General features: G+C 40.1%; 3 protein-coding genes and 1 non-coding gene across 5 annotated transcripts; 2 read left to right on the top strand and 2 right to left on the bottom strand.

The window, feature by feature from the left end:
• Positions 1 to 1,545: 1,545 nt before the first annotated feature.
• On the bottom strand, positions 1,546 to 7,401 carry pdap1a (pdgfa associated protein 1a). The gene is made up of 6 exons (XM_073490133.1): positions 7,233 to 7,401; positions 6,314 to 6,396; positions 6,160 to 6,234; positions 3,887 to 4,011; positions 3,583 to 3,734; positions 1,546 to 2,881 (listed from the first exon to the last, which is right to left on the bottom strand). Exons 1-6 carry the CDS (start codon positions 7,243 to 7,245, stop codon positions 2,847 to 2,849), a joined length of 483 nt encoding a protein of 160 aa, XP_073346234.1. The 5' UTR covers positions 7,246 to 7,401; the 3' UTR covers positions 1,546 to 2,846.
• A 558-nt stretch (positions 7,402 to 7,959) lies between these two features.
• Positions 7,960 to 9,565, bottom strand: cby1 (chibby 1, beta catenin antagonist). Of its 2 annotated transcripts, none has more exons than XM_073489942.1 (5): positions 9,481 to 9,565; positions 9,147 to 9,245; positions 8,856 to 8,961; positions 8,602 to 8,714; positions 7,960 to 8,447 (listed from the first exon to the last, which is right to left on the bottom strand). In XM_073489942.1, exons 1-5 carry the CDS (start codon positions 9,484 to 9,486, stop codon positions 8,367 to 8,369), a joined length of 405 nt encoding a protein of 134 aa, XP_073346043.1. In that variant the 5' UTR covers positions 9,487 to 9,565; the 3' UTR covers positions 7,960 to 8,366. The 2 variants fall into 2 exon arrangements, with proteins under 2 accessions (XP_073346043.1, XP_073346044.1); XM_073489943.1 differs by lacking the exon at positions 9,481 to 9,565 and adding an exon at positions 9,396 to 9,458.
• A 437-nt stretch (positions 9,566 to 10,002) lies between these two features.
• Positions 10,003 to 10,075, top strand: trnar-ccu (transfer RNA arginine (anticodon CCU)). Its single transcript has one exon. It is a non-coding gene; the product is annotated as a tRNA-Arg (tRNA).
• Positions 10,076 to 11,000: 925 nt separating this feature from the next.
• Positions 11,001 to 18,743, top strand: plbd1b (phospholipase B domain containing 1b). The gene is made up of 10 exons (XM_073490170.1): positions 11,001 to 11,230; positions 11,966 to 12,049; positions 12,386 to 12,527; positions 12,620 to 12,766; positions 13,510 to 13,654; positions 14,873 to 15,073; positions 17,756 to 17,896; positions 18,008 to 18,193; positions 18,351 to 18,457; positions 18,567 to 18,743. The coding sequence occupies exons 1-10, from the start codon at positions 11,001 to 11,003 to the stop codon at positions 18,741 to 18,743; spliced, it is 1,560 nt and encodes a 519-aa protein (XP_073346271.1).
• The last annotated feature ends 181 nt before the right edge of the window (positions 18,744 to 18,924 follow it).

Genomic DNA, 18,924 nt, shown 5'->3' with positions numbered 1-18,924 from the left:
GCGAAAATTATTTTTATTTCAACACGGCAAGCCTTGAACTCGGGCCTTTTTGTCATTATTTGTTGCCATGCCATTATATTTTTTGAGTTAAACCTTTTCTTTTCTTTACAGTTTTTTTCACCTGCAATAACATTATTATAATTATTATTATTTGGGCCATTTGGGGGGAGCAGAAACAAGCTATGAACACAACATTGACATATTACTACCTTTTATTCAAAGCTTAAATTGTTACAACTCCAAATTTCATTATATTATATTAATATATTTATTTATATATTTAAAGGTCCTATTTTTAAGAAAAGTTGATTTTTGAGTTTCATTCCAAACTCATCAAATACTGTCGCTTTGGGCTGGTAGGTTAGGACAATCTAAAGTTGCATTCTGATTTGATTTGCTGATCACGTCTGTAATCCAATGAGCAATATCACTGTTTTAGCTGTTTCTTAGCCGTGTGTTGTTGTGTACTTTACATTTTAGATGCTGGTTTGAAAAAATTTCTACAAGTTATACTTGAGAACTTGTTTTTTTTTTTTTTGTTCACAAAAAAATGCTTTTGAAAAGTGATGGGGACGGCATCGGCCATTTCAAAAAGTGGTGTGGACGTGTCTCAAGCGTCACCTATGTAAACGAGACCTATGTATTACACATTTCTTTGTAGTTCATTCCAGATGTTTTTACTAAGTTTTCTATGTCAGTTAAGACGGAGTATTGACAGATTACAGACGTTCTGATAAGATGGCTACATAAAAGTAAAACATACAATGGATAAAGGACATCTAGAGATCAGAATTGCTGGAATAAGATATGAATTACATTTAGTACAATATTACATTTTCAAATATTTTTTTACTCTATTTTTATTTTTGCGCATATTGAAATCATGAGTAGGCGACTAACACAGAATGAATTAATATTTAGTTAAGATTTAGTTGTTTTTTTTTTAAATGTCCTAAATTGTTTTACAATGTCATGGTTATATGACATATCTTGTATGTGCTTTTTCAAGATTTATTTCATGTTATATAAATATAATTCATAGTGAGAACTTTGATTCTCCATTAAGTGTCTCTTTTTTTCACAGATTATTCAACTTTCTCTACTCAGATACAGGTAAACATCCAGGATGTGATTGGAGTGCACATCTTAACCCTGAAATTGTGTTGTTCAGTCAAAGTCATGGTTCTGCAGATGTACGAGGACACCACTTGACATCTTTTTGTGCCAAGTTTGGTTTTGTAAATCAAATCTGGTCTATGCAGCTTTATTCTGGACTGTGGCATAATGGCATCCGGCTTTATTTTCAGTAGATGCATCAGGAGCAGCACACTGATGCTCGGCCGGAGGTTGTGTTAAACCTGGTGCCTGTCAGATGCTGCAGTCTAGTGGTGGCAACAGCAAAATGCAGAGGACAAACAGCAATTAAATACCCACCCTGATTTAAATAAGTGGCATCATCTGACTTTTAACAGAATATATCAGTATAGCTCCAGGGCGAATAACTGACAAAACAATCACAATGTACATGTAAATCACGACACAGCCTTTTATTTATTAATGAATTTATTTTTTAAAAATGACTTCAAATACATGATGGAAAACTTGAGGAATTCATTTTACGCTGAGGCTACATTTCTCACACTTTGTGGTTCCAACAGGTTGTTCTGTCAGCTACTTCCATCTTATTATGATATTATAGGGAACACTGATTTCCTGATCAAGGCATATCCAAATCCCCCACATACCGAGTTACCAGTTCATCATGTACACCTTTGTGTGTGTACCTAATGAACTAACTCAGAGTGGGTTCTTTGTAGTACTTCAATTACAGGTGACAGTGAACTGGCCTGCGTACACTTTGAAAAGGCAACAAAGACACACTCCCTCCTATAGAACCACAGAGACCCAATCAGAAACAGGGCGAGGCCACAGTTACTGAGGTGGTACGAGACGATGCTTTCCAGCCCTGATGTTTGACAACTTAAAAATGCTTATTATAGGCAATTCAAGTAATATTCCTGTTGTTTTTGAGCAAAGGAGTACAAAACAGAACTGACAGCAAAAAGGTGATTCAGGTGAGGAAAGTGTAGAATTGGGGAAATGATGCATAACAAAGCAAAAGAAGCTAAATATTTTCCAACTTCTAGATGTGTTGTGGTATGAGGACAGCTAATTCTTCTGACTGTGAACTGAAAAAAAAAGGGGCTGAAGGGGACAAAATAAAGCTAGTGGAAATAGATGATTCTGAGTTTTGATGAAAAAACTTTTACATCTTTAGAAAATTATACCAATATCTTGTGCAACATATCCAAATACTAAACTACACTGTATAATTCCTATATATCAGTTTATCCTCTGAATAGTGTTCTTTTCTCCGTCTGTCACCCATTTGTATTCTTACAAAGCAGGTGACGTGGAAGGAAAAGTAAAGCACCAAAAAAATTCTCGTGCACACTCACTGTTATATTTGTTGAGTCATTAAGTAAACGTGTATTAGGTAACCTTGTAAAGTTGTATAAATCAAAAACAATGGAAATAACTTCAGCAGCTTTAGAATTAAAACCATCGTGAGTGGGGAAGAGAAAAGAGGCAGTGAAGCACTTGGAAAACCTGCGATTATTAAAGAAAAATAGAGGCATCCCAAATGTTGCATTTCCTCTTCAACTCGCTGCGCTCCACCCGTTTTCCCTGTCCTGACCACACTGTCATGGAAGACTCACGCCCCTCTGATTTGAAATGAGGGACAGGAGTTCAGGAGCAACCCTGATCTGACGCCACTCGAATTGGTCCCCTCCCCCTTTCTCCACGCTGAGACTTAAGTGCACGTCGAAGCTGTCAGATGAAGACTAGCGCTTTCCTTTGGCTTCTTCGGCATCTTTTTCTGAAATAAAATAAGAAGCGACTTAGGGGACTGTGAGTTTCAATATCGTAAAACTTTCTGTAAAATTGCTTTAAACAACTTGTGTTCAAAGAAAATCAATTGCTCTGGGAATCCTTCAGTCTGCTGCTGGAAATTGGAATTATCATCAGACTGATGGATGTTTAGGATTAATTGATGAATTGCTGTCAAGAATTTAACCGATTAAAAATTTATTAACCACCAATCAGTGATGGGCACAAACACATCAAGCATCTTGTTACAAATTACAAATACAGGCTTATCAAATATATCAAAATAAAATACAAGTATTTGTAATTCAAAAAATATACATCTATACAAACTGACATTATTGTCATTTAGTAGCCTAAAAGCTTAAAATCTGCATCTCTCCATCAGACCATGCTCAAACAACCCAATAAATAGGAAAATCTTGCATGATTCAAAAGTAGTCGTTATAGGTTTACAACCTTCTTCTCTTAACTAAAATTCATTGCCATTTTCTGGCCTTACGTGTCAGGACACAGTGTGTACAAAGTAGATGTCCAGTACATTTATGAACTGAATATAAAATGTTCAAACTATGCATTTTCCGCTACTACATATGTTTGAACAGAATTGAATAATAAATAATAATTTGACATCCAGTAGAAAGTTTTAACTTTACAGAACTGTTCAGAGTATTAATTGATCAATCTTCTCACCTTTCCTGAGTTCGTCTCTCTTCTTGGCGGCTTCCTCCCTCTGTTTCTTGATGATGGCAAGTCTGGCCAGGTCGGCCTTGGCCTGGTCAGTCTTCCCCTCAAGATGGAGCTTCATGTAGCGTTCCTTTGATTTCTGCTTCTCTATCTCCTCTCTGAAAGAGAGAACAGGAGGGCACACACATCAGACAAAGTATTACTTCATCAAAACAAAAAGCCTGATGCTATTGAGAGGACACTGTATGATTCAGAAATACAGTAACACAAATGGTAACATTCCTTTCCCGGGGGACTGTGTGACACCCACCTCTCTCTGCGAGACAGCTCTCTGGGAGCAGTAACGTCTACTTCAGTCACCTTCTTGCTCTTCTGAGACACACGGTTGGGGTTCTCGATCTCTATAAGCCCCTCAACTCCACTCCTCTTTTTGGACTGTAAGTAAAAAGAAACACCTTTATAACACAACGGAGACATGCCACCACCAGTACGGAGCTGGTAAATAATGGCACAGGCTGGTAAGCTTGTTTGTATACTGGCTACTACACACAACCATTTCCATCCAGACCCTTTTTTTGTAAGTTTTGAATTTTCTTAATCCCTCTCATGAAAGGCGAAAAGTAAACAATCTAACATTAGCATAGTGACAGCATTTTCAAGGAGTTAAAGCTAAATACATCATAGACGGTGCACAGATGTCAATCTCTGAACAGTGAACTCCAGACCAGAATCAGAATGTATCTTTGCATACGTCACCAGAAACATCTGAGCAACAATTCGGCTAAGGACATCACAACATTGTTCTCCCTGCACTCTTACTTTTTCCAAAGGCAATTGGAGGGGCAGCAGGTAAATTACAAACTTCCTCACAAGGTAATTCCTGGAATACTTCACCACCATATATATTCGATTAACTCTGGAAACCTGGAACAAGTTTTGCGGTGGCTGACTATCCAGTTGTAAGTGCTGTATCGTAGGCAACTGGACTTGTTTCAGTTTCTTGAAGATGTTTCACCTCTAATCCAAGAGGCTTCTTCAGTTCTAACTAACTGGAGGGGAGTTTAAAAAAATCTTTAAACCCTGTGTGGGAGTGTCCTCACAGAGTTGTTAAGGATATGTGAGAGCTCTGAGTTTCAGAGTTGTTAGGGCCACTTGTGGGTTGTTGAACCAACCGGCCTTCATGTGAGTTGCTAGGGCTAGGTGAGCCCAGGTGTGAATGGTTGTTATGCAGTCTGGTGAGAGAACCCAGTACTGCATTTTAGGTGAGTGATAGGTAGTGTCGTAGGCCACCTCCTCTGTTCAAAGACAGTCGTTCAGTTTGACATCATTCTTTTAGTCCTCTTTCAACCCATCTGTCTTCTCTAGCCAAGATGTTTACATTGTTGTCCTCAAAAGGAATATTTTTTTCTCCTTTAAATGCAAGTGGACAGCAGCTTGATCTGAAGAGTTGGCCCTCCTGTGTTGTGCCATTCATTTAAGGAGGGGTCTGCCAGGGTCAGCCAGCACTGCACAGAGGAATATGTGCAGTGCTGGCTGCACTGAGCAGCATAAACTACATTTTTCTGCTTATGCCTGGGTGTTTTGTTCTTAGGATGGACAGGTTTCTGCCTCAGCGTGTTGGCAGGTTTGAAGTGAACCAGGATATGATGTTTATTGAAGACCCTCCTGAGTTTCTTAGATATTCTTGCAACATAAGGAATGACGATGTTGTTACATCTTCCGTCTTTTCCTCTCTGTCTGCTCTGGATCTTTTAGAGGTTTTGACAAAGGTCCAGTTTGGGTAGCCACAGGTTTTAAGTGCTCCCCTGATGTGCTTCTCTTTCTTCTGTCTTTGCGGTCATGGTCTCAGCCTGAGGTTCAGGGTTTCAGTCTGGCACATTAGTCCCAATTTTACATTTGTTTTGTCTAAGGACGGATGAATTAACCTTTTTTTTAAAAATTTTAAACTGAACTCAGAGAGAACCTCAGGAAGTTTCGATTTGTTTGTTTTTTAATTAAAAAGATGTACTTCCATATGATTTTTTGTCTACATCTGACCTTTCCTAAGCAAGTTACAGCTATATATTTTAATATTATCCTTTGCTTTTTTCAGCAAAAAGCATGTGTAACCCTTTATTTCATTTACTGACCATGTAGACATGTCCAAAAAAAGTTCAGAGAGTAAATAGAAAGATTATTAAATCATAACAGATGATACTGAAGCAAAAGAAACATTATCCATTGAAACAGAACAACAAAAGTATCTTGGCTACAACCACTGCCCATTGGCAAAGAGGTAGGAAATATGTGGGTATCTTTGATGTTTTAATGCTGCAGAACGTGATGCCATGATTACCTTCACTATGGAGTCCCTTAAAGCCCAAACAAGGTGTGTGATACAGCTGAAAAGCTGACAAATTCTGCTTTAATGGAGTTTTAAAACATAGATAGGATTAGCAGTTCAGAAGTTATTAATCATTTTGAACAATACCTATTTTCACCTAAGCATCTGTCTTTGAGGGTTAAATATTAAGGATTAATCTAAACCTAAATAGAAACAGATCAACTTCTACCATCAAGTCAACATTAGACCCACTCACTCACCTCAGAGTCGCTGTCACTGCTGCTCTCTTCGTCGGACTCTGAAGAGCTTTCTTTCTCTGCGCCCCCTTTTTCCTCCTGTGAACACACACACATCAAATCACACCGGACCTGGTTTGAAGGGAACTCCATGTCTGCCATTTAAATCACTACTCACCAGCTCTCTCTGCGCTTTCATCTGTCTGTCAATCTCTTCGGGGTTGCTGAATTGCTTCCCTCTGCCCTTGTGGCCCTTTTTCCCTGGAACACAGATGTCAGAGTTGTCACAGACGAATCAAATGAATCCAGCTGTCTTTTAAAGTTTCTTATTCTACAAGCACACTACAAAGTTTGGAAAACATTTCCAGCACAAGCTAAGATTTATGTGTAAAGGAATATGATTAAATACCGTCTTGGTTTTGCTTTTTGTTGATACTGAGATGCCTGGACTAGACACTATGATCATTTCCTAAGTCAAAGCTTGTGGTGATGCAATAGTGGATGGCACTACGTGGAACAAGTATTCCTGTTATTATGTACACACCCTGCACCATCATTAAGATCTTATGCTATTACAAAGTGTGAACAGGGGCGAGGTGTGTGTGTGGTGGGTGATGAGACACATGACGATCAATGAGGGCCAGCTCTCTTCACAGGCAAATGTCATAACAAGAGAGCTTTGTATAGGGACATGATGGCAAAAACAACCAGAGATATGACTAGTGCATATCAAAACATTTGAGAAAGTCTCCGGTAATATTAACAATCGCTGAAGCGGTCTCCAGTCCACATGGTACTAGCGGTTAAACACAAATGGCCAAAAAACGAAACCATTCAAACCGTTTAAGATGCTGAAATTACCGTCAAACTGGAAGATGTGTTAACGTAAAAGGCACTAATTAATCACCATTGGTACATTTGCTATTTTTCTTCGGTCGCTCAGACCCGCAAATACACCTTGCTACCCGGTTAGCATGCTAGCAGCTAAGCATGTGAGAGTTGAACGGGAATTCGTACCACTCCAGCTAACAATTCGCTAGCTAGACTTAGCCTGCTGAAAATTAGCATTTAACGTGAACTTTAATAATAATACTCACCGCCCCGAGGCATTATCGAAAGTGAAGTTAGTACAGACGAAGTCCGCTATTATAAGGCTGAATGACCCGACAGTTGTACAACCAACGCCGATGGTTTAAAGTGCTAAAAGAAAAGGCTAGAAAGTACTTCGTCTCTCCCGCTGTCAGCAGGACAAAACGTCGAAATGCTGCATTCACTCACGACAGCATGCGCATGCGCAGTTACGACCATTCAACCAATCGCTGCACTGAGCACCGCCTCCTGCGCATTTAACTGACAGGTGCACTGACCAATTAGCTAAAGAGCGTAAATTAATTCATAAAATGACCCTGCACTGTTTTATACAACATATTTGTATTACGCATAGTTCTGCTCCTAAAAATGTAAAAGTATACTCTTACAAAAAACAACAAAGAGTACATTTCACATGGGATAGATATGTGGTAATTCAATCATATTGCTAATATTACCATGTAATGCGAATATAGTGATGCAGAAAATTCTGAATACACACATTACATGATCATGATCTCATTGCAATATTGTACAAATATTACAAGGATTTTAACAAAAAAATCTCAGCTCAAGGCTCTGACTCCAAACTTCAAACTTGGATTTAGATGTGTGTAGTTTGGCAGTCTTTGTTGTTATCCCTGTCTTCTTGTGAATGTGTCACTGGTTACAACTCAACAAAGTCTTAATTGAATAAGGGGTAATATGATAATATGTATAAAATATATAAAAATGTGAACGAAAACACATTTTTATTTTTGATCTGAATATAAAACACAGAAAATACAAAGATTACAAAGAAATATCGGCCTATCCTTGCCGTACAGATGTAAAAGATGTAGAAAATATGCTGTGTGTTGAAGAAAGACGTTCACAGTTGTTTCAGATTCATGGTGATTGTACAAATGTAGGACAGTACATTAATAATAGGCACTACATCTGACCCTGTGGTACCTGCTTTTCCAATAAATACAAGCAGGGCGGAGACCTACAGCACAATAGTCCTCATTATGAGAAAACTCATTATCACTTTATTTTACATCTGTTCTTATGAGCAAAAACAAAAACAAAAAGAAAGAAAGATTTACATCAACAAACTTTAAACTCTGATGTCCTTTTATGAAGGCATCATATCAGATCAGTCATTTCTTTCTTCGATGTTGAGTCTTTAAATCTTCCACTTCTTTCTCAATCAGGTGGTACTCCACAGTAGTCTCCGTCAACTACAAGGAAAAGATTAAATATCAGTTATTTAACAGCTTTGGTAAGACAAACAAAATTCAATCAAACATTCCTACCTCAGTGTATAAAGATGTATATTGCATCTTTAATGTGACGGAGACTGTGAGGGCATAATCAAAGCTACTTGGTTCTCACCATGTCCAAGAGAACTTCAATCTTCAGTTTCAGGAGATTGTTCTCTTCCTCAAGCTGTACATTTTTTTTCTTAAGCCGCTGCAATTCTCTACTTGATGCATTTCCTCCAGATTCTGGTTCAACAAAAACACAAACAAAACAAGAATCAATTTTGTGTTGACCATTCAGAGACCAGCAGTGAATGATCCAGCAGATGTGGCAACACACGCCAGAGCACTGCACTGGTATGTGTTCAGCATTATCAGAGTCATTACCTGTAATCCACTGTCCCTCTTCAAATTTCCAGGTCTGACCTCCAATGTTCATCGCAGGAGGTCCATACTCAAGGCCCAGCTCTACTTCTCTTGTTGACCGATCCAACTAAACGAGGTGAAAAAGAAATAAATAGCAGCCCTCTTGCACAGTCTAGCTACATCTCAGCTGTCTCAAGGCAAGTTTTTTTCAACCATTTGCTTTTGACCTCATTAGTCTTATTTGCACGTACCCATCAGTGCACTTCATTAAAACAGTTAGCTGCCATAGTACAGAAAGTGCTCCTAACTCACCGTGTGAAGGCTGGACAGAGATGCAGATTTGCGAGGTGGAGTCTTCTTCGGACTGAACGTGCTTCCAAAGAACGGCATCTTTAGTGATTTTTTAAGGTCCTGTGTAAAAGACAGCACACAAAGGGTAGCATTAATATTTTATACATAACAATAACACGTAGTCACAGTATGTGTTTACGTTACTAAAAGATACATTACCGAGCTAATGCTAGGTGGCTAACACTCGCTAGGTGTGAGTACTACTCATACCTGACAATTAATTGAAACTGTCGACTGCCTCACAGGTGGGTTAGTTGTTGTTGTGTTACTGAAAATATAGAACTTGTATATTTACCTCCATACAGACTATTTATATAAATTCTTAGCTTGGTGGTTGAAATTCTTCTCTCCAAACAAAACCATGCTTGCTAGTGCGCAAGCGTGAAACTTCCATTTCTCTGAAAGAGACGACACTGAAATATCGCACGATTTAAAGTTAAAACAGTTGCAAGGGATTTGCCCACACCAGCAAGTTAAAGGCATTTTAGGTTTAACCTTAAGCTTGAGTGCACTATATAGAGCGTTGTATGCAAACTGTAATAGTCAATTTCGCATCAGGATAACATAAACACCCCTATTTAGGGGAGATAATGGAACCATCCATGGAACGTAAACGCATCACCATGGTGACCGCCTTTCAAAGCGGTTATATTCATGCACAAATCGTGTATTCAGAGAAATTCCTTAAAAAATGTTTCATAAACGCAGCCTGTCAAAATTATGTTTTTAAACAATGACTCTACGACTAAAAGCAAGATGTACTATAAATGTTCTATATGTCATTAAATACCACGGTGACCCCGCCCATTTTCATATAGCCCCAGTGGCCTAATGGATAAGGCACTGGCCTCCTAAGCCAGGGATTGTGGGTTCGAGTCCCATCTGGGGTGAATGCTTTTGCTTTTTCAACAAAGAGGTCGATTAATGGACCTTTACCAGAATGATTATGAATACTAAAAATATTTAAAAGCAATTATAAGTGATGGCAACCGAAAACTACCTTTTCATCGGCAGCTAAGAAGTCATATTTCATCGTCGCTCGTGATCATCATAAGAACATTTATCTGTTGATATACATGACACGGGAAAATATCAGCTATCATGGAGAGGAAGAGCATCACACTGTGGGTCCTGCTGAGCGCATTGGCTGCATCAGTGCAAATACACCGTGAGTAATTTCGCTGTGGAGTGTCCGTACATGACGGAAACTTATTCTGAATCCAATATAATTCAGTTTAACCTAATGTTGATGAAGAAAGGCTGTTTGTTTACCAGGGACTCGCGTATGGGCGCATGCAGCAGCTCATGATGGCACCTGGCAAAGTTTTCAATAAGGCTAATTTCTGTTTTTGTCCTCTTCTGCTCCATTCTATTCTATTTACGTAGGCTATATCTACATATATAAGGCTACTTTAAATCTTGGAAGTATGACACATAATAATTAGCCTGGAAATAGTCTATAAAATCAATATATATTGAAGCAATTATATACTCTTTGTAAATATAATTTTCCCGTTTCATGTTTACTGTGAAAAACCCAAACATACAATAAATAAGATTTAGTTTAAAATAGTAAATTACATACCTGTATGTCCAAGTCGAAATGTGAATTAATGCTTTGCTTGTCTAATATGAATATCCATTTGGCAGAAACCATTCAAGCAACAAATAGCAACATGTAAAAAAAAAAAAAAAAAAAAAGAAAGGAAAAAGGTTGCGTTTTTTCTTATTATCCATTCTAATGGTGTCATAACATTATCTTACATAATAGTTGTTATCCAACCTCAACCCTGTAACCCTGTCCATCCTCCTACAATGGTAGAGCTCCAAGAGGCCACCGTGTTCTGGGATGCTGCCCAGAAAAGTGTGATCCTGAAGGAGGGGGTGATGGAGACGGAGGGGGGAGCCTACGGCTACTTCAATGACACCCTGCTCATGTCTGGGTGGGGCGTCTTGGAGATCTGCGCAGGTCATGGTGGCATCACACAGGAGGACGAGACCACCTTCTTCCTGGCTGGGTACCTGGAAGGTTATCTCACTGCTGGGTGAGTGTTAAAGGTCTTGTAAGCGAACTGGTATTAAAATAAATCTGAGTGTATTAACTCAAACTGAATTACTTTGAGCCCACAGAGTCAGTTTACTGTCAACGGACACTCACCTGAACACATCACTTCAAGTACATAGTATACTGTTGCTCCTCCTGAAATTTCTTCCATTTTTTCCCATTAAACTCCCCTAATTTTTGTTTGAGCCCATATATTCTATTTATTCCTTTTACATCAGTGGAAGGAAAATAACAACAAACGAAATATAGCAATTATATGAATTTACAAAAATTTTGCATTGCAGGGCAGATAAAAAAAAGTGGTTATTTTTTTAAAGTTTTACCATAAACATGGTTTCTTCCACTTAGAAATAGGTAATAGTTAATGTTATCAGTGTGGTCTGGGCTTTTACTACTATTACAGGCTGATATGTCCACTGTAAGAGTTGTTATTAGAGTTAACATATTGGCAATGCAAGAAAAGTAACTCTGTATTACTTTATGTGTAAATTATTCTTTTCTAATTTCAGTCGCTTGAGAGAAGCATCTCAGTAACAGTATTAATTATGGGAATACTCATAAGTAAAACACTGAGAGGGCCTTTATAAATGCGGCACCTGTTGCTAATCTTCATATAATCTTACACAAAGTTAATTGATTGGGTTACAGTTCTGACAGTGTAGCTAGTAACTTTAGTTGTGGTTTAATTCCCACTGTTGTTCTTCTCTCTTTGTAGACAGATGTCCGATCATTACTCCAACATGTACCCCCAACTCATAAAGGATGAGAAGGTTCTGAATCCCCTGAAGAGGTTTTTAAGGTACAGTCTTAAGATCAGTTTGTGTTCAAGATTAACTCGATGTCTGTTGGAAGCAATTGGTCTGATACTAACGTCATTGTGTTCCTCTTATTATACCAGAGTTTCATCCCTTTAGCCACAGAAAACAATGAAATTTGTAAAGAAGGGGAGAATTTTCACCTGCACTGTCCCCTGTTTGTGAAGGACTATACTAAATGCAAAAAATATATTTATGCATGCAGTGATCCTGAATTTAAATACTCAGCAAATTCAGGCTGCAGATTTGTTCAACAGAAATACACTAATTGGTAACAGAAACATCCCAAAGTGCCTTTCAGCTCTCTGAATGTCCCACAGCAAACAGGACCAGTGGGCCAGAGAGCAGGTGAAACTGAGGAGATACAGCGACCCCTTGTGGAAGCATCTGGGACTGATCCTGGCCCAGCTGGATGGACTCCATGCAGGAGCTGCACTGTGGGCCAAAAGCAAACACAGAGAGGTGTGTGAGAGTGTGTGTTGGAGAGCTGGTGAGAGCGCTGTCTCAGTATCATTTCATTCATCTATGCCACTTGCTCTCTCCTTCCTGTTCAGCCTCTGTCAGCGTTTGCCCTCCAGATTCTGAATGGTGTCGGCGACCTCCTGGACCTCGTCCCAGCTCTGACGCCTCGCTCCAACTCCTCCACAGGGGCCGGCGCTTTCAGGATGCCAGGAATGGGCCACTGCACTGCTCTCATCAAGGTTAGGCCAAGCCCATTTGGCTCAAACTTGAGGGAGCGCTTGGGAAGCCTCAACGGGCACCTAATTAGTTTTATTGTGGGGCCTTGTGCATGGGGATTCTGCCTCAAAAATATGTCAATGACTGTGAAAGGCCATTTGCAGGCCGATGTTTTCTCCCATTTACACCAATTCAGGCAACAAAGACAAAGTGCAAATACTGTAGAAGTGAGTACACTGAGTGATGCAGTGCAACCAGAAATCCTATATTATTAGGTTTCATTTAGATTTATTTTTATCCCATTTTATTACAGGAACCTTTATTTTGCTGTTTTTTCCCTTTATTTGAATAAAATGTTTCCATATAATCTGTATCTGCGTATCGTAGTTCTTAAAGGTACAATGGGTAAGAATTGGCCAACTGTCAAATTCATGCTCCAAACAAATGGAGCTACTGCTACTGGACTGGAGCAGTCATTAACTTGTTAGCCTAGTTAGCCGTGCAGCTAGCGGTCTGGAAAGGGAGCTTGGAGCACTGGGGGAGTGTTGCTGTTTTTGAAGGCCAGGAGGAGAAGGTTTTAGGTCTAAGCACCTTTAAACTGAAAGTCTTACATATTGCACCTTTAACTAAAATTGTTACATTTACCAGGAATCAGTGAAATATTCAAAAGGAGGTTCATGCCCTAACCAGTAAAAACATGCTAACATCAGGCACAACATGCACACGTCCCTCACATCAACCCCACTTTCTCTGTTCTGTATTTCAGGTGCTGCCAGGCTTTGAGAACCTGTTGTTCGGCCACTCGAGCTGGTACACATATGCAGCCACCATGCGTATCTATAAGCACTGGGACTTCAGGCTGTCCGACACACACACCGCCACTGGAAAGATGTCGTTCAGCAGCTATCCAGGTACACACAGATGCTTGCACAAAGTATAATATCACACACATGAGCTGCACACTATCAGAGGACTTGCATGGCATAAGTAAAAGTGAGATTTACTGCTTGTTGATGCAACAGTGTTTTCTGAGTAAATGACTTGAATTTTGAACAGCAGAGCTTGTCAACCTACAGTGCACCAAAGCACAGCTTTCTTGTAAAAGCCCCGAGCTGAGGTGAACAGCTTGTCCTTAATCCACACGGTTTCGTTTTCATCTTGGAAAATATAAACACTGACATCAAGGACTTAACCCAAATCCTCAATGAACATTCTCCACTGAAAGTAATTCTTCTGCTAAGCACACGGCTTAGTCAGTGATGAGGAAACATCCAGCGCAGTGTGTGTACACGCTAAACAGAGCGGTATGAAAGTATTCCCTCTCTGTCAAGTCAGGGGAGGCTGAGTAATTTGCGGACAAAGATTTGCCGAGTGGCCCACGCCATAAAAATCCTCTTACAGGCTCCATTGCTATCAGAACACAAGTGGTTTTGAAGCCGTATTTTTAGAGGGCGGCAGGGGCAAGGATATTACTTCACTACATTAAAATGAGAGATGTAATACACCCCTGCCACTGCAGGTGGTGTGTGACCTGTGCAGCCTTCTTAAGCTGCGTCCTCTCTGACAATGTGAAACATTTAGTGCACACAGCAGATCAGGGCCAACAGAATGAGAAAATATGCAGTATAAATACTTTATGTAGATGTAGAAGTAGTGGAGGTGGAAATAATCCTCGGACTATGATTTTTATTATTGATAGCACCAGTATGGCATATTAATTATTAATAGTAGCATTTGAATTGGTAGTTGTAATAATAGAAATATTTCTAAATGCTAACTGCTAAATGCTCCACTACGCTCACCAGCTAGTCGCTAACTTTTTCTCTCTGCTGCTAACTGGAAATGTATTATAGGGTGGATTTAAGTCCCAACTTGTCGAAGAGATAAAAATGTAGTATTTCCCTGAAGTAAACTACAATTACTTCAAACTTGTTCTTGAAAACATTACAATATAGGTACAGGACTTTCCACTACCGATAACTAGTCATACAACCTGCATGGAAGCCGTAGGTTGTAGGCGAGAATAAGAAATGATCTCATCACAAGTCTTAAATCATCCACCTCTCACTCTCCTCTACCCTTTGCTACTATATGACCACCACTCCCTCCTCCTCCTCCACCTCCTCCAGGCTTCCTGATGTCTCTGGATGACTTCTACCTCCTCGGGAGCGGCCTGCTGATGACTCAGACCTCCATCGGCGTCTTCAATGTCTCCCTGTTCTCCCAGCTCAGCCCTCACAGCCTGCTGTCCTGGCAGAGAGTCCGCCTGGCCAACAGCCTGGCGCACAGTGGAGAGGAGTGGGCGCACATCTTCTCCAAATACAACTCAGGTAAAATCCTGTTGATGTGAGTCAAGACAAGGGTGTTGTTTGACAGGATTTTGTTCAAAACAAAGTAGACAAAAAACAGGTGTTACACACTTTTCAAGTACTTGAATAATATCAGTCACATCGAGTAAAGTGATTGTCTGTATGCATATGTCAAGCTGAGAGCATTCACAGGGATATTGCATCCAGTTGAGGAAGAGTTAAGGTGGATACAGGATAATTATTGGGTTTTATCTCAAATTTCTCCTGTCCCCCTTAGGCTGTACCAAATGTCATGTAGATGTTTCAAAACAAAAGACAATCCATCCAACAGTCATGATATTTCAATTAAAACCAAGTATGAACCTTGAGGTAGACACTAGAGGAAAAATCTGGGAATCACCAAAGTTAATAGGATTCATCCTCTGAGAACCAAGCGTGTCTGTGAGAAAAATCTTGTGCCAATGCGAACTGATGTTGAGAAATTTCATTAGACAAGTGGAAACTTTTGACTTGCTGGTGGCACAACAGGATAAGCCACCAAAGTTATTACATTTCTTCCCTGGGTGGACATGAATGTGAGCCAAATGGCGTTTTTGAGATATTTCAGTCTGGACCAAAGTGGTGGACTGACAGAACAACATTGCCATTCTAGTCATGCCATTAAAATGGCTAAAAATACATCACTTCAACAAACAAATGAACCCAGAAATGAGAGACATGTAACTGTAATTACAAAATGTTGGTTACATTTCTTCTCATTAAATTTCTTACAGACAAACATACTGCATGCATCTATTAACTGATTAATTTATGATCATATACTGTATGTGTAATCGATTTAAGTTTATTTTGCTCCCTCTCATCCCTCGTATGACCAGAGACCTTTCCTTTTCGTGCCAGTGCGTCACTGGGTTAGAGAGGGATTGTTCAGGATGCCAGACAAGACCTTTCGTGACGTTGACCTCGGTCTTGAACTAAACCCTGGCTATGTAAAAATTCGCTAGACAAGTTTCCATAGAGATTTAGCAGCATCTCAAACAGGCCATCCTTCTCATCACACAACACTAGTGTTTGTTAATTGGCCAGCTGCTTTGATCCTTCACGTCATGTTGCTATGGCAGGGCAGAGGAGAACAGGACAAAGTGTTCTTGAGACTGAAAGTCCTCCCATCTCATCTGATCCTCCAGCAGCCGCTTAATTCAAGCTCCCTGTCCTGCCAAACTGTTGTGGTGGCCTGCAGGCAGTTAACAGGAGAGCCTTTACCTTTGTCTGTGTTTTCCTTTCATTTAAATAGGGTTAGGTTAGAAATGTATTGTCTGTGCAAGTCAGTAACTCCAGAGCCAGAAGTTTACTCTTTACTCTGTTTTTTTCCACCAGGCACATGCAAGACTGTGCATGTTGTATTTCCTGTGTCAGTCATATTTTGGAAGCAACACACCTAGAGTTTGACTGATAATGTGACTGTCTGATATTGTTATTTCATAAGATAAAGCCACCATACTAAAGTGGCCCAAATTGTGTATGTTTGTTTGGCCAAATCATGTATGTTTTATGTCAATGCCAAGGTTTTGGTAAGTATTTAGATTGATTTCCTTCCTTCTTGGATGTCAGGAGTATATGCCAATACGGTATCAATGTACTTGCAAGGACTTGATGTATAGATATGTAATGTTTTCACTGAACATGACAATGAGAGACACTGTGTTGGTGTACTGTGTTCAAGGACGTTTTGATATCTGGTTATTTTGATGATCGTTCTGCTACGTTTGTATGTACCTGGTGAGCAGCCAGCTTCACAAATGTTTAGCCAGGTTAGTGGTGTGGTGCTCGGAATGGCAATGTCAGTCTGTTGGTCCATCAATTCGGTCTAGACTGAAACATCTCAACAACTACTGAATGGATTGCCATGAAATTCATGGTCCCCAGAGGATAAAGCCTACAGAGTCTGGTGATCCCCTGACTTTACATCTAGTGCATCCAAGAGGTTGAAATCTTTGTATTTAGTGACATGTCTCAATGGAATATTGGATGGATTGCAATGAAATTATATACAGACGCTCAGGATCCCCAGAGGATGAATCCTATTGACTTTGGTAATCCGCTCACCTTTCCTCTAGCACCACCAATAGGTCAATTTCTTTTATTTTGTCCTACAACTAACTATATTACCCTCAGCTGTACTTTTTGTTTAGTGCTAATATGTTTTTGTCAACGTGCTAATACTCTAAACTAGGGTGGTGAACATGGTAAACATTAGCGCTACTTAACATTCCCATTTTAGGATTGTTGTTGTGAGCTAGTTAGCATGCTAATGTGACCTTTTAACTCAAGCACCATTGTGCCTCAGTGCAGCCTCACAGAGCTGCTACTGTGGCTACAGACTATTGCAGTTCTCAGCTGTCAGAGCATCCTTGAAAGTGCTGACAGGGAGAGTTTTGAAGATAATCCCTGCTCACAATTTCAGTACCACACAGCTATGGTGAAACCATGACCAATAATGATAATAAATATAACAAATAGTTCAGTAACCAACAGCATGCTTTGGAAATGGTAATATGTGTAGTCTGTAGTTAACAGGCTAAAACATACCTGGCCAAAACATGGAGGTCCTTTTAGTGTTGAGTGATACAGACCCTCACAACCCATGTGGATTTTCTGCGTCTGTGAGTCGGGAAACAGAGCATGCGCCTCTCTGTATTTTAGGTACATACAACAGTCAGTACATGGTGGTGGACCTGAGCAGGGTTTCTCTGGGTCACAGTATCAGGACTGGAGCTCTCACTGTGGTGGAGCAGATTCCTGGGAAGGTGATGCATTCTGATCAGTCTCCAGCTTTACGCAGAGGTAAGAAACATACAATCTATTTGTTTGTCAGCTCCTATAGGTTTTTCAGTTTTATCCAGGATGGCTGTTTTAGCTGGACAACCTCCATCTTTAGTTTGCTACAATTGGCAGGTTATTGGCCATCCTACAACATACCGTTTCATGTTGAAATCTACAACCTGAGTGGGTACGGCGTGATGTGGAAGAGATATGGAGAAGACTTCTCTTATGACCTCTGCCCCCGAGCCAAAATCCTCCGCAGGGACCAGGCCAGGGTGTCTGACCTCAGCTCCCTCAAACACATCATGAGATACAACAGTAGGTGGAACAAAAACTCTTCCATTCTTTATATCTCATAATTTCCTCAACTCAAATGGCTTTAGAGATGTGACAGAAAACCCAAATAATTCAGGATATTGTTGCTATTTTTAGACTGCAAGCAGCATGACTAATAGTCACATTGCTTCTTTTTCAGACTATAAGAGAGACCCCTACTCCAAGGGCCATCCATGTAAAACTATCTGCTGCCGTAACGACCTGAGACCAAGGAGGCCGCGTCCAGGAGGTTGCTATGACACTAAGGTCAGAGTTCATCAGCACATTCATATTAAATAAATTCACTTTCTCCCTTTTACTCACTAATGCACTCCTTCCTTTGTGCCATCCTTTCCATCTCTGTCTAATGGTTCAGGTGACGGACTACCAGATGGCTGTCCACCTGGCTGCAGAGGCAATAAATGGCCCCACGACACAGGGGGGCCTGCGTCCGTTCTCATGGCAATCCTTTAACCTTTCTACTCATCAGGGTCTCCCACACACCTACAACTTTTCATTCGTGACCATGAGGCCCACGCTGCATCAGCCATGACAGAGACAGAAGAATACCACCCATCCAGGTAGAACAGGTCATGCTTTCCTGTTCAAAGTATCGGGAATCCTAGTATTTTTTGTTACAACACTGAATATCCTGTTGGTACACCAGTGATTAATGGGAACAACGTAAAGTTCTCAGACACTGAGCGTTATCACAGCTTAAAATTAGTCATTAA

This window comes from Pagrus major, chromosome 20, assembly GCF_040436345.1.
Source record: "Pagrus major chromosome 20, Pma_NU_1.0".
Taxonomy (NCBI): domain Eukaryota; kingdom Metazoa; phylum Chordata; class Actinopteri; order Spariformes; family Sparidae; genus Pagrus; species Pagrus major.
Note: the sequence above shows the minus strand (reverse complement) of the source record. Positions and strands in the feature narration are given on the sequence as shown.

What these genes read in the sequence shown, in the direction of transcription:
- pdap1a (XM_073490133.1), bottom strand. An exon ending in GAGCTGTCTCGCAGAGAGAG is followed by an intron (nt 3,735 to 3,886) that starts GTGGGTGTCACA and finishes TCTCTCTTTCAG; the next exon opens with AGAGGAGATAGAGAAGCAGA. An exon ending in GAGAGACGAACTCAGGAAAG is followed by an intron (nt 2,882 to 3,582) that starts GTGAGAAGATTG and finishes ATTTTATTTCAG; the next exon opens with AAAAAGATGCCGAAGAAGCC.
- cby1 (XM_073489942.1), bottom strand. An exon ending in AGAGGGACAGTGGATTACAG is followed by an intron (nt 8,715 to 8,855) that starts GTAATGACTCTG and finishes TTGTTGAACCAG; the next exon opens with AATCTGGAGGAAATGCATCA. An exon ending in TTGAAGTTCTCTTGGACATG is followed by an intron (nt 8,448 to 8,601) that starts GTGAGAACCAAG and finishes TTTTCCTTGTAG; the next exon opens with TTGACGGAGACTACTGTGGA.
- plbd1b (XM_073490170.1), top strand. Translation starts at nt 11,001, where the DNA reads ATGGTAGAGCTCCAAGAGGCCACCGTGTTCTGGGATGCTGCCCAGAAA. An exon ending in GTCGTTCAGCAGCTATCCAG is followed by an intron (nt 13,655 to 14,872) that starts GTACACACAGAT and finishes CACCTCCTCCAG; the next exon opens with GCTTCCTGATGTCTCTGGAT. An exon ending in ACACATCATGAGATACAACA is followed by an intron (nt 18,194 to 18,350) that starts GTAGGTGGAACA and finishes CTTCTTTTTCAG; the next exon opens with ACTATAAGAGAGACCCCTAC.